Genomic DNA, 14,833 nt, shown 5'->3' with positions numbered 1-14,833 from the left:
AGCTGCTTATGTCCCAGTTGTACCCCTGACGAGAAGGTCCTTGGATTTTGTGGCAATATGGATAGGGTATACATAAATTACAAGATGTGAGAAAAGTGCAACCAGAACCTCAAGAGAAGGTGGAAGAGGGGTGGTCTGGTACACTCCAGCTGGCCACATGCCAGGGTAAAGAAGAGGGAACCAGTATCTCTGTTTTCAGGAGAACTCAGTCCTCACTGAGAAGTAGGTTGATGTTATGTTTCCAGCATCAGCCATTTGAACCATTGTTGCATGCTTTGTTTGAGTTTGGGTGCATACATAGATCTGTAGTTAGAATATTTCAAGAGATGGCTGAAGGGACTTTCCATAAAGTTCACCTAGGAGCAAAGACCAACCATAAAAAATACCACCTTGTTAAGTTTTTGTTTTGTTTTGTTTTTTTAACAGAAGACTGTGGGCATGTGGAAATGAATGTTTATTGCAATCTTAATCAACAGATGGCTGGGCTGAATACCTACCAGAAGACTGAGATCTCTCTTTGCTCTGCTGATCCATTGTCTCCTTGATCTGCTATTTTTCATTTGTTTCCTGCTGTAAACTGTTGTCCAAAAATTTATGAGCACCAAGTCCCTTCCTGAAAGGCCTTACATGTTAACATACCTATGCAGTTACTTTCAATGAGAATTCTGCATGTAGACTTAACATATTTTTGTAAGCCACTTTGCATATTGATTTGTTTTGATAATTAGCATTCCAAACTTGGAGCATTCTTTTGATAAATGAAACTTTATGTGATTAAAATTTAGTGCTTGTAAAGTCTTGAATTTCAGCTGGAAACGTGTTTTAATAGCTGTGCTCAAAAAAATCCCCTGAAAAGTAGATTTGAAAAGTGAGGATGGGGCACTGGAAAGCCTCAACTCCCCTGCCTTGTGGGTCACCCCATAGAGGAGGAAGGCTTGGGGCCAAGGTCAACCAGGAGGGACCTCAGGCCTAAGGAGTGAAAGGTCCAGAGAGTAAGTATGTGGCCCAGTAAGGGGGAGGAGTGAGTGTGTGGCCCAGAGACAGGTTGGAGTTGGCTCAGAGATGGGTCAAAGTATGGTCCAGTGAGGGGTTGGGGGAGTGGTCCGGTGAGGGGCCAAGGCCCACCTAGAAGGACCTGAGGCCTACTTGGGCCCGAGGCAGAGTGTGGCCCAGTAAAGGGCTGGAGGAGTAATAGTGAATTTGGATGCTATCTGCAAGGTATGGGACATGGTGTAGGGATGGTTTGGAGTCATGTATTTGGCCCAATACACCAGGGCCACAATTAGGGCAGCCTCCCACATTTTTATCCATTTACATCAAGGCATGGGAAGTGAGTGAGGACAGACTGCCCCAGAATGGGAGGGAGAGGGGCGGGAGAGGCATCAATTTCGCCAAGTGCCAGGGACCCCCCCACTACAGATAAGTTCATCAGTGTCTCTGTGCAGAAAAATGGTGGCGGGGGTACTTTAACTAAAGCTTGTTGAATGAGCTTTAGCTAAAGCGCCACCACTGCCATTTTTTAGCACGGGGATGAAATGATGCATGTGATGTTGGAGTCTTTTGGAGTGCAGTAATTACCATGCCCCAGCAGTCTCGATTAATTGGGTTTGCTCCATCGCGTTGTAATTACAAGTCCTTAGATTCTGATCTTGATTTGAATCTCTCCATAAGTAGACTGAATTTGTGAAGCTCTTTCCCTGATCCTGAATAAATTACATAAGACTGACATTTACTTTCATGTGTAGTTAGACCAGGGGTGGGCAAAATACACCCCATGAGCATGAACTGGCCCACCAACAGATCCTCCCGGCGCGGTGGAAGCTCCCATCTGGAGCCCCAACCCGGAACCTGCTGACGCAGCAGTTATGGATCTAGGCAGAAGCTCCTGCTGCGCTGAGCGGGCATCAGCATTAGCTGTGACACCCACCGCCGGCCGGTTCCACATCGGAGCGCCACATCCTGCTGGCTGCACCTCACATGGAACCTGCTGGTCATGTCGCAGCTGACTCCAATGCCTTCCTGGCACAGCAGCAGCTCTTGCCTGGGTCCGCAGTAGGTTCTGAGTCAGAGCTCTGGGCAGGAGCTTCCACTGTGCTTGGAGGGCGGCAGCATCAGCTCTGGGTGCCACCAGCAGGTTCTGTGTCTGGGCTGCTGAACATACCAACAGCATCCACAGCTGATGCTGCTGCCTGCCCACTGCAGCAAACTACAGGTCCGGTGCGTTCCAGGGTGGAACTGGACAGAGACAGCGAAAGAGAGGGACAGAGAGACAGGAGAGAGAGCGAGAGAAGACAGAAGGGAAAGAAAGATGTGGCCCTCAACAGGTGCCCAAAAATCATTAAGTGGCCCTCCAGTTGAAGTAATTGCCCAATCCTGAGTTAAACACTCCTTCTCAAGTATTTGAGATGATCTGTCACTTCAAGGGATACAGATGAAACCAGTCCATTTTAAAACACAGTTTAAAAAATACTTTATGTATTGCACCTTCCCCAAATCCAGATGTACTTTCATGTTTCTTCCTGTTTAAAAAAAAATTGGGTGGAACTGCGTGAAACACCAAAACAATCAGGAAGCTAAGACAATAAAGAAGAAATGGGAAAGTGGTTTCACACTTAATGTAGTTTAACACCCAAAATAAACTCAAAAGAGACTTCTCCCTTTCTAATTCCCTTTTTTTTAAAATTCTAATATTAGAAGTTACTTGTAACAATGGCCTTGGTTCAGGAAAGTATCAAGAAGGACACTTTGAGCACATACTTAAAATGTTGCATTTTGATCCTTTTGAAGTTGATAGGAAAACTGGAAAAAAAGGGTAAAGACCAAATTCAGATCCGCTGTCAGTGGGTGAAAACCCATTAATTGCAGTGTATTTATATTGTCCGAATTTTCATATTCAGCAGTTGTTATGAACAATAAGTATCAGTAGGGCTTTAGACACAGCAAACCAGGTATCAGCTTTCTTTTGATATATGGTTACAATCTCATCACTGACAATATAATAAAAGCAAACAAAATCCAAGCACCACTGTGTTAAATGGGATGGGATTGTTTTATTCCTGCAGGAACTTAGTCAATAGTATCACATTTAAAAAAAACAAACATGTTAGTCATTCCTTTTTGTCTCCTCTCAACTGCATTATGTCTAATCTACATCTTTCAAGCTGCGTACCCTTTGATAAGGGACAACTGGTATCTTCTGTCTTGCATATTACAGGCCCTTAACAAGCAGCAGTGGGATATGATTTAAGTTATTAATCTAATTCTTTAAAACAACTGAGGTCTGCTTATTGTATTTTGGTCTATCATAAGCATTTCTAAATTCAACATTATGAGTGAATATAGGTGCTGACATGGCAAGCAGAATTCTTCCAAGTGCACCTGAGCCTCTGTTTGAAGGAATTCTATTGAAAAGGATTTTAAAGTATATATTTACCCCCATAGTCATTCACTATTTGTTCATTTTAGTAAATAAATTACTAAATGCTTGAAGAAATGTCTACCAAGGTTCGTGGCATATTACTAAACATCTAATTGCAAGTGATTGTCAAGACTGGATGTTTTTGAATTGATGTTTGTAAGTGAATGCCTTATTTATTTATTTATGTATTTATTTTTAAATTTTCCCCTTGAAGTAACTGATACAAGCCAAGCTACCGGAGCCAGCACAGGCTGCTTTCAAGAATTAATGAGGAAATAAATATTGATTAATTTCTTTTTTTGCAGGTTGCCCTTGTGCTCCTTTTCAAATCAAATGTCATATTGACTCAAACCCAACATTGGAAGCATGCACCGAGTTGCAGCACATCACCCCTGTACAATGTATCCATCAAACTGGAAGGAAACCCAAAACCAAACCACCAGTGGCCAAAACTCATCCTCTGCAAAAGCCCCAAGGCAAGTGTTTCTGCTGTTCCAAAAGCCATGTCTGTTTTGTCATACTGGAAGTGTACTGTTCAAAAAATTGTCCAAATGTATAAGCTATTAAAACTTTGAGCTGACCTCTCACATGAAAGCATGTAAGTACAGTTAGCATCTTTTCATTATTTTCAATTTTCCCAATATCCCATTAGCAAATTTTTAGGGAAACTTTCATTTAGAAATTACAGTTTAGTTAACTTAACCTTACCCCCTACTTCCTTATACATATTTCAGTGTATTTACCACAGGTAGCAGTAAAGATTTAGACCTAGTTTAAATTCATACGTTTTTACAAGACCAGTTTAACTCTCAACCCTGGAGCTGCTTTCTCTTAGATCAGGAACAATTACATGACACAACAAAGAGAAATACCCAAACATGACACAATTTTTTAAGAAACTCTAATCATACTGAAGTGCCAAAACATACTAATCTTGGTTGTAGTTATTGTGCAACCTGATCTAAATTAAGAGGCAGCACAGTGAAATAAATGCACCGTTTCCAAAGACATGGAGTCATGAGACATGAAGGTTGATGTACCCAGCTAAAGTAAATTGATACAGTTCCTTTGACACCAGTGAGTTATGTGGATCTACACCAGTTGGGAGCCTACAATGCCTAAGTTTTGAGCATCAAAAATCCACTTTCTGAAACACTAAAGTATAGTCTCTTTTGTGGGGAGAAAGTATACCCACGTGTTGGGTGATTAGTGAAATGAAATGTGGTCTCTCTCTTTGTAATTCCAATAAGAGACAGAATACTTTGTGTAATAGATCTTTTTCTTCTTGGTGACCTCTTAAGGTTCTTTCAAATACAAGAGGCATGTAGTTTGAAACCTTTCTGAAAGATACAGGTGAAAATGCCCTAATAGAAAGCTTGATTGATTAATCAAAGCCAGTTAAAAGCAGATGCGTAAGTAGGTACTGTCATTTTTATGTGGGAACAAAAAACATATTTTGTAGGGCTGTGTGAAACAACACCATTTTGTTTCGACTTCTGTTTCACCATTTCAAAGGGACAGTGCTTCCTTTTGTCATTTTATTTTGTTTCAAAGCACTGTCACGTTTCATTTAGTCAAAACTGTTTCGCTATTTTGACGTTTTGACCATAGGCTATAATGGGGAATCATGAAAATGCCTATATCTTTGTCATTTCTTGCGTGATTTGGATGCAAATTGCAGGGATGGTAGCCCTTTCTGAGGGCATGAAGCCTGCCAGGTTTCAAGGAGCTAGGTGCAGGGGTTTCTGGGAAACTGTACCTCAAGGTGCTGACAAGTGAGACTCGTGTTGTTTGCCAGCAGCAGCAGCCTCCTGTCATCCCGCGCGCAGATCTGGGGGCTCGTGCCCCTGGGAAGAGTCCAGCAGTGGAGAGAGGACAGGTTGAGCTCCATGGGTCTGGCGAAGCCACTCAGAGCGCAGCCCTGGTCCTCCTCACCTCCTGCCACTGGGCTGCACCCTGAGCGGCTCCACCAGCCCCATGAAGCTCAGTCCGACGGTGGGAGGCAAGGGAAAGCCAGGGCTGCGCTCCACCTCCTGCTTGTGGTCTGAGCTGTGTGGGGCTGGCGGAGCTGCTGAGAGCACAGTCCTGGCTTTTCCTCACCTCCTGCCATGGGTCTGCTTTGAAACTTGGAACGTTTCAAAAGTTTTAAAAAGTTTCGGGTGCCTTCATTTCTTTTTGAAGCTGTTCTGAAACCTTTTGATTCATTTCGATTGCACTATTTTGAGTTCAAAACCCATCGAAGGAGTTTTGAAAGGAAACACTCATCGACATTTCTCACAGCCCTAATATTTTGGCTTTTGTCAAGAGACAACAGCCAGAATACTGGCTATTGGAGACAACTTTCTGGTGCAAATGTTGGAAAGATCATCTAGGAGCCAGGCTCATCTTGATCTGCTGCTTACAAACAGGGAATAATTGGTGGGGGATTTGGAAGTGGGTGGCAGGTTGGGCAGCAGTGACCATGAGATGATTGAGTTCAGGATCCTGATAAAAGAAAAAAAGGAGAGCAGCAGAGTATGGACCCTGGACTTCAGAGAAACAGACTTTGACTCCCTCAGGAAACAGATGGGTGGGATCCCCTTGGAGGCTAGTCTGAGGGGACAAGGTGTCCAGGAGAGCTAGCTGTATTTTAAAGAAACCTTACTAATGACATAGGAACAAACCATCTTGATGTACAGGAAGAATAGCAAATGTGGCAAATGACCAGCTTGAATTAGCAGAGAACTCTTTAATGAACTTAAACACAAAAGGGAAGCTTACAAGAAATGGAAGCTTGGACAAACAATTTGGGAGGAGTCTAAGAGTATTGCTCGGGCATTCAGGGATGAAGTCAGGAAGGCCAAAACGCAATTGGAGTTGCAGCTAGCAAGGGATGTGAAGGGTAAGAAGAAGGGTTTCTACAAGTATGTTAGGAACAAGAGGAAGGTCAGGGAAAGTGTGGGTCCCTTACTGAATGGGGGAAGCAACCTAGTGACAGATGATGAGGAAAAGGCTGAAGTCCTTGATGTCTTTTTTTGCCTCAGTCTTCTCAGGCAAGGTCAGCTCCCAAACTATTACACCAGGCAGCAAAGTTTGGGGAGAAGGTGAGCAGCCCTCAGCGGTGAAAGAACAGGTTAGGGACTATTTAGAAAAGCTGGATGTGTACTCTATGGGGTCAGATGCAGTGCACCCAAGGGTGCTGAGGGAGTTGGCTGATGTGATTGTAGAGCCACTAGCCATTATCTTTGAAAGTGCGTAACAATCATGGGAGGTCCTGGATGATTGGAAAAGGGCAAATATAGTGCCCATCTTTAAGAAAGAGTAGAAGAAGGATCCAGAGAGCTACAGGCTGGTCAGCCTCACCTCAGTCTCTGGAAAAATCATGGAGCAGGTCTTCAAGGAGTCCATTTCTAAGCACTTGGAGGAGAAGAAGATGATTAGGAACAGTCAGCATGGATTCACCAAGGGCAAGTCATGCCTGACCAACCCAATTGCCTTCTATGATGAGATGACTGGCTCTGTGGACATGAGAAAAGCAGTGGATGTAGTATACCTTGACTTTAGCAAGACTTTTGATGCAGTCTCCCACATCATTCTTGCAAGCAAGCTGAGGAAGTATGGGTTGGATGAATGGACTGTAAGATGGATAGAAAGCCGGCTGGATTGTGGGACTCAACAGATAGTGATTAGGTAGCTGTGTTTAGCTTGCAGCTGGTATCAAGTGAAATGCCCTAAGAGGTCAGTCCTGGGGCCAGTTTTGTTGAATATCTTCATTAACGATCTGGAAGATGGGAAGAGGTGCACCCTCAACAAGTTCGTGGATGATACCAACCTGGGGGTGGGGAGGCATAGTAGATATGATGGGGGTGAGGGCTAGGATTCAGAGTAACCTAGACAAATTGGAGATTGGGTCAAAAGAAATTTTGCGAGGTTCCACAAAGACAAGTGTGAAGTCCTGCACTTAAGATGGAAGAATCCCATGCACTGCCACAGCCTGGGGACTGACTGGCTAAGCAGCAACTCTTCAGAAAAGGACCTGGGACAGTAAGCTCAATATGAATCAACAAATGTGTCCTTGTTGCCAAGAAGGCTAACAGCATGCTGGGCTGCATTAGTAGGAGTGCCGCTAGGAGATTGAGGAAAGCAATTATTCTGCACAGGTGAGGCCACATTGGGAGTCCTGTGTCCAGTTTTGGGCCCCCATTATAAAAAGGATGTGGACAAGTTGGAGAGAGTCCAGCAGAGGGCACAAAAATAGTTCAGGGGCTGGGGCACATGACTTATGAGGAGAGATTATGGGAACTGGGTTTGTTTAGTCTGCAGAAGAGAAGACTCAGAGAGGGTTGATAACAGTCTGGTTCCAGAGAGGATGGAGCTGGGCTGTTCTCAGTGGTGGCAGATGATAGAATAAGGAGCAATGGTCTCAAGTTGCAGCAAGGGAGGTTTAAGTTGGATATTAGGAAAAACTCTCTCACTAGGAGCATGGTGAAGCACTAGAACAGGTTACCCAGAGAGGTGGTGGAATCTCCATCCTTGGAGGTTTTTAAGGCCCAGCTTGACAAAGCCCTGACTGGAAGGATCTAGTTGGAGATGGTCCTGCTTTTACCAGGGAGTTGGACTAGATAACCTCCTTAGGTCCCTTCTGACCCTAATTTTCTATGATTATGACATTTCAGTGTAACCTCCTAATCTTGCTGGCCTGAGTTCATTTAGGAAATACAATGCTTTGTGTTCCCTGAGGATCCATAAAGAAAAACTGATGGTAGTTTTAAGCCTGAAAGCTAGTCTCAAGGTAGGTTCAAATACTGTTTTAACAAGTGCTGTCCTTAGCTTCATTAAACCCTCTCTCCCCTGGAGAAGTAGGTATTCAAAATCAAAGAAGAAATTATCCTTATTTCTCTTGTTTAGATTCAGTGTTTATGCAGTGATAATGAGGAAAGTTATTTGAGTCACGAAAAGGACAAGAGCATTACGTGGAGTGCTTTTGTTAGCTACTACTTACCAGCCCAACCCTATTTCTTAGGCTTCACTGTACCCCTATTTATTCATTATATACTCAATAGGAAAATAAGAATATAGGCCAGGATTTGCAATTGTGCCTGTTGCAGAACAACCACGCTGTGAATAATTTCAAATTCTCATCTTTGACATCTGAAAATAATGGTATCGAAATCACTAAAAGCTTTTGCAAGTCCTGGCCATCATAGCATATGTTACCCCTCATAAAAAACACTTGTTTACAGTTGTTTTTAATGATTGCCTTAACTGTTCCATTTCCTTTATTTTAAGGGACAAAAACAACTTTAAGAAATCACCGCTCTGTGTGATTGGTTACTTTTTGCTGTTACAAGTAACACCTAAGATTCTTGTAATTTCAAGAGAAATGAATAAGGAAAATATTTTTTCCTCTTCAGTTGGTAGACTTTGTGGATCTGAAATAGCTAATGTCCCTTGTATTGTCAGTGAGTTGTATTGTGTTATCTACACAGCAAGAAATAAAACACTTAACACTCTGCCCCCTACAAAATGTAATTATCATAATAAAAAAAAATAGCAAGGAGTTTTGGGTCAGAAGTAGTGCTGCAAATTACTTGTTTTTTGAAACTTAAAACATTCAAGTTTCATAGATTTCATAGATTTCATAGACATTAGGGCTGGAAGGGACCTCGGGAGATCATCGAGTCCAGCCCCCTGCCCAAAGGGCAGGAAGTCAGCTGGGGTCATAGGATCCCAGCAAGATAAGCATCCAGTTTACTCTTGAAGGTGTTCAATGTAGGTGCTTGAACCACCTCCGCCGGCAGACTGTTCCAGACCTTGGGGGCTCGGACAGTAAAGAAATTCTTCCTTATGTCCAGCCTGAAACGGTCTTGCAGGAGTTTGTGACCGTTCGACCTCGTCATCCCTTGGGGCGCTCTGGTGAACAAATGTTCCCCCAGATCCTGGTGGTCACCCCTGATAAACTTATAGGTGGCCATCAGATCACCCCTGAGCCTGTGCTTTTCCAGGCTAAAGAGTCCCATGGCTCTCAGCCTGTCATCATAAGATCTGTTTTCCTGACCTCTGATCATGCGCGTGGCTCTCCTCTGCACCCTCTCAAGCTTCTCCACATCCTTTTTGAATTGTGGAGCCCAAAACTGGACGCAGTACTCCAGCTGCAGCCTCACCAAGACCAAGTACAAGAGGAGAATGACGTCCCGGGATTTGCTCGAGAAGCATCTATGGATACACGCCAGCATTTTGGTCGCTTTACTAGCCACAGCATCGCATTGGAGGCTCATGTTCATTTTGTGGTCAATGATGACCCCCAAGTCTCTTTCTTCTGTAGTGCTAGCCAGCGTAGCACTGCCGAGCCTATAAGGACGCTGCAGGTTTTTCCTCCCAAGGTGGAGAATCTTGCATTTTTCGGTGTTAAACACCATCAGGTTCTCATCCGCCCATTTGCTGAGCTTGTCCAGGTCAGCCTGGATCACCCGCCTATCTTCTGGCGTGGATGCTTTCCCCCAAAGTTTGGTGTCATCGGCAAACTTGGCCAGTCCACTCCTGACTCCAATGTCCACATCATTAATGTTGAAGATGTTGAACAGGATGGGTCCCAGGACAGAGCCTTGAGGGACCCCACTGGTTACAGGGCACCACGATGAGTGACTGCCATCAATTACAACCCTCTGGGTCCGACCACGGAGCCAATTTCCCAGCCAGCGGATCATGGTGGAGCCAAAGCCACAACCGGCCAGTTTGGCCAAGAGGTGATCATGGGATACCAGATCAAAAGCTTTTTTGAAGTCAAGATATATGACATCAATCTCTTCTCCCTTGGCCAGGTGATAGGTCACTTGGTCGTAGAAGGGAATGAGATTGGTCAAGAAAGACCTACCCGCAACAAACCTGTGCTGGCTATCCCTCAAGATCTTGGTGTCAGCCAGTCCATTAAAGATGGCCTCTTTAATAAACTTTTCTAAGATCTTCCCCGGGATAGAAGTCAGGCTGATGGGCCTATAGTTAGCCAGATCCACTTTACTCCCTTTCTTGAAGATAGGCACCACATTGGCCTTCTTCCAGTCTTCGGGCACTTCACCAGAGCGCCAGGAGTTCTCAAAGATCCATGCCAGGGGCTGGGCTGTGACGCTTGCCAGCTCCTTGAGTACCCTGGGTTTTAAATTGTCAGGGCCAGCTGACTTCAAGGTATCCAGCCTCCCAAAGTATTCCTTCACGGGGTCGGCATTGATGGAAGGCAGGTCATCTCCCTCGCCTGGACCTCCCTGTCCCATAGTAGGCATGGGCGTCCCATGGGACTGATGAAAGACTGACACAAAGTACCCATTTAATAGGTTGGCTTTTTCCTGGGTGTCAGTTGCCCCATCTGGTTCAGCAGGGGTCCAGTGTTGCCCTTGCTTTTTCTCTGGCTCCCCACATATCTGAAAAAGGACTTTTTATTGTCCTTGATGCTCGAAGCTAGTTGGAGTTCAGTTGCAGCCTTGGCTCTCCTGGTTTGCTTCAATAAATACAAATAAAAAAAGTCTTTGAATGGTGTGTTCCCTTAGTATCACTGTGGTCACGTAACTCTAGTTGGCCTTCTGGTGTCAATAAGTGCAGAAGGAGAATTATAGGGCATGAAGGACCTAGACCTTTGCCTCTACCTTACCCTGTCTTTTAGATTCCTGGGCTGTTTTTAGACATGCTCTGGAGGTGGGGAAGGGGCTCTTTAATTAGAGCTGCTCTAATTAATATGCTCAGAGTGCTTCATATATTAGTGTCCCCTTGCTTCAAAATGGTGGAAGTGCCTCTGCTGCCATTTTGAAATGCGGGGACACTGATACATGAGATGCAGAGGCTGGCTGCAGCATGGTAATTACTCGATTAATTGTTGTAATTACAGCACATCAGACCAGCCTCCAAACTTGTGTACATGTACCCCTGATGTTTATCCTCAGCACCTGTAGTCAGTGGTCACCCACTAGGAATCTGAGGTGAAGTTCACTTGTTAAAAGTGAATCCAGGAATGCTGTGTTAATGCGACCTCTCCTACAACTCATTCTGATTTTCCATTTTGCTTTAGTTGTAGAGATCAGAAGGTTTTGTTCTGTTGCCAAATGTGTGCACATTTGCTGATGAACATACTATTTGTGTGCATGCAGCCATGGATTCATTACACTTAGAAGCAACGACCTGTGACTTGCAGCTGCTTCCCCCTGCTGAAGTAGTTTTCAGCCTTTGTGGACTCAAGGCACCAATAGTTTTGAAGCACCCCTTGGGAATTGCCAGCTCTTAGTTTTCACTTATTTGGGGATTCAGAAAAATAATAGAGCAATTCTGCTGTTGCAAAGAACTCAGAAAGATCACCACATGTCAAAATACTTTTAATGCTATAGATCACTGCCCTGCCAATGTAGATCTGCTCCACTCTGGGTGCATCTACATATGCAATTACTCTAACGCAATAAACTCTGATGCATTTTGTGCTGGAGTTGGCTTTTCCTGGATCCAGTGCTTACATGTGCTCCTGAGATTGCAGCAATTTGAGCTGAGGCAGAGCAGCCCTGGGCTGGCAGGGGCTCTGGGGGTCAGCCCCAGGCTCCAAGGGGTGGCATTGGGCAGTGGAGAGCTGGCTGGGGCATGAGGGTGCTACAGTGCAGGGCTAGCCAGCAGGCAGCCTCTGTGCTGTAGCATCCTCATACCCCAGTAACTGTCTACATGTGCATTGTGACAGCATAAATTACCGTGTCCTAGGATAGTAGTTGTCCCAGACAGTACTATTCTGTGGCAGAATTAATTAATTTGGGCACACATCCAGACTATGACACTTTACTGAAGAGCTAATTAGTCAACTCGCAGTAAAGCGCATGTGTGGATGCACCCTCTGTCAATCAGTTTTGATTTACCCAGTCTAAAGGCTCAAATTATTTGGCACTTGCTATTTTGGGGATATGTGTATTGCCCCTTGGTACAAAACTTTCTATTTGAAAGTTACTCATCATGGTTTAAAGTGGTGAATGTCCAAGTAAGGGAGAAAAGATTTAACTATGCAATTGCCATCATCAATATAAATTCAGTTGTTAATTCTCTCGACATTTTCTGAACATTATATGACCTGAAGATGCACTTTCACACTTCTGTGTTCACTCTCACAAGCAAAGTGAGATCATAGGGGCAGAAAAGCATATCTGAGTGTACATATGAACTCTGTACTTTTGGTTCTGCTTTAAAGAAGCTGTAATGTGATACATCTAGGACCATATACATATTCTTTTACACAGTGTGTGGGAGAGCATTCACCTTTAATTCTTCTGCAGCTTCTTGTAGGAAGAGCTGAATTGATAGAGGGCAGGGCAGTTCAGCCAAGTGTGAAGGAGGAGCAGGAAGGGAGCACTTCAGAGGAGCGACTCTGCACACCATATTCTTTTCTCATGGCGCTAACCTGGAGTTAGATGCACAGCAATTTACTGTGTTGCATTTCCCTGTGCTTACTTTTAACCGGTGATGGATAGGATGTGACAAAACTATAGGGAGGATAGAAGCTATTGGCAACCTGATAGGATAAACATCCATGATAGCTGTGCTACAGAAGCATAGAGATAGCAGGATAGATCAAGATCTAAAGAAAATACCATTATTCTCACAGTTTCTTGCCCAAGCATTCTGTTCTCCTGCTGTCCCCAAAGAGGAGCTACAGAACAGGTCAAGGAATGGTAATACAGGAATTTTTTTGGAGGGTTGAAAGGGGATAGAACCTGTTTCCTGACTGAAATGTCACTACTTTCTCTTGTATTCTTACTCTAGATCCGTTATCCCTGGATTAGCCAAAAATAATCAGTGACATAATTTCCATTAGTGATAATGCTGATTACACATTTCCATTTAGGCTGATTGTGATAGAATCCCATCGTACTATTTAGGAATTTTTCTGATTGTTTGTAGCACTCTAAAATGGATTTGATTATGAACAGATACATTTGATTAAAAATACTAGCTCAGACTAGAATAGAATTTAAATTGATATTGAAACTGGTGTCAGGAATGCGATTTTCAAAATGTCTTTTATTCCATTTTAAACACTTTTCACACCCTGATATGATGTGGAATCCAAAGACCGTTCTTACCTGACTGCTACTAAAAATGTGTTAGTACATTTCCTATTAGTGAAGAAGAGCTGTATCAGGTGTGAGTCTCTATTTTCATTTTCATGACTGATAGAGTCTCTTGTCTGGTTCATGCTTTCATTGTACTGAGTAATAATTTATCTGTTGCTCTTAAAGTGTCTGCCAAGATCAATAACCCATTACTCTGATTTTTTTGGTAACAGCCAAATTCAAAACAAATAGAAAAAATATTTTCATAACACAGTGCATGACTTCTATGACAGTAAATCCCAAGTTACAGTTATAGAAGGCAAAGCTCAGAGAGATTCAAGAAGAGATTAGCCGTTAAGTGGATAACAAGAATATCCACAGTCGTTACAATGAATGTTAAAATGTTGAGAAAGGTAGTAAGGCTCATGCTTTAATCAGTCTCAAATTGAGTCAGTCTCTAACTTCTAGAGAGCAGGATAAATCCTAATGAGGCAGTTAATCCTACAGCTTCCTTTACCAGGCTTCTGACAACTTTTTCCAAAGCATCTTTTGCTTACCGCAGTTAAAGACAGGGTGCTGGCCTACATGAATCCTTATGTGTGATCCAGCCTGCCAGTTGCTATGCTCCTATGAAGAGAGACCTCAGTGAAGTTTGGCATGGCTCTCCCACTCAGTCAGGAGTGTATATAAGGTTCAACAGAATTTTAAAGAGCTGAATAAGTTTAACAAACATCAAAAGGATATATAGACCTTGTGAACAAAGCCAGTAACAAATGCAGCAAAGACCCACCATCCTTTCATGTAGAAGAAGGTTCCCCTTCCCTGCTCCTCCACCCCTTCTCTCTTCAGTCTTTCTGTGAATTTTTATTCTTTCAATCATAAAAAGGACCCCTCCTTTATTTTTTCAGTAGGGAATTCATGGTGGTCTTGGAAAACATTACGGCAGTTCAGTTGCTTAATCCTCCCACTCTGAATGCCCAGTAAGTCTCAAATCATTAGAAAGATGTACTTTATTTTGAACTAGTGTTGCTCTGCAGTTTAGTTGACAATCCTAATGCATACTCTATTCAAACACATTAAGTTGTCTGTAGTCATTGACTTCAAGGGATCTGGGATAATTTAGAGCAACTCAGCATCTGTCCAAGGGAAAGAAAATCATCTTTCTGAAAGTTTGAAGACTGAAATTCTTACACAGAGTAAAAATGGCTGGAATCATTTCTCTCGGAACACATACGTTTCAGTTGTTATGTTAAAAAATAACCCTTAAAAATACAGATTCAAAACTGTTAATAATTAAAGACTAATCACATTATGCTAACATGTTCCGTATGGGTCATTTAGTTGCTCTGGCTAATATGCAAAAATGAAT

The 14,833-nt window shown here is 43.2% G+C and overlaps 1 protein-coding gene across 2 annotated transcripts in view; it reads left to right on the top strand.

Moving 5' to 3' along the window:
* FGD3 (FYVE, RhoGEF and PH domain containing 3) overlaps positions 1–14,833 on the top strand; it is a 228,930-nt gene that overhangs the window by 120,921 nt on the left and 93,176 nt on the right. For both annotated transcript variants that reach the window (XM_090021259.1, XM_090021260.1), the window contains one exon: positions 3,724–3,894. In XM_090021259.1, the coding sequence (XP_089877385.1) occupies positions 3,724–3,894 (171 nt within the window). The remainder of the gene's footprint in view (positions 1–3,723; positions 3,895–14,833) is intronic.

The sequence above is a fragment of the Crocodylus siamensis genome, chromosome 11 (genome assembly GCF_052110815.1).
Source record: "Crocodylus siamensis isolate JL-2025a chromosome 11, ASM5211081v1, whole genome shotgun sequence".
NCBI lineage: Eukaryota > Metazoa > Chordata > Crocodylia > Crocodylidae > Crocodylus > Crocodylus siamensis.
This window is presented reverse-complemented; position numbering and strand designations above follow the sequence as displayed.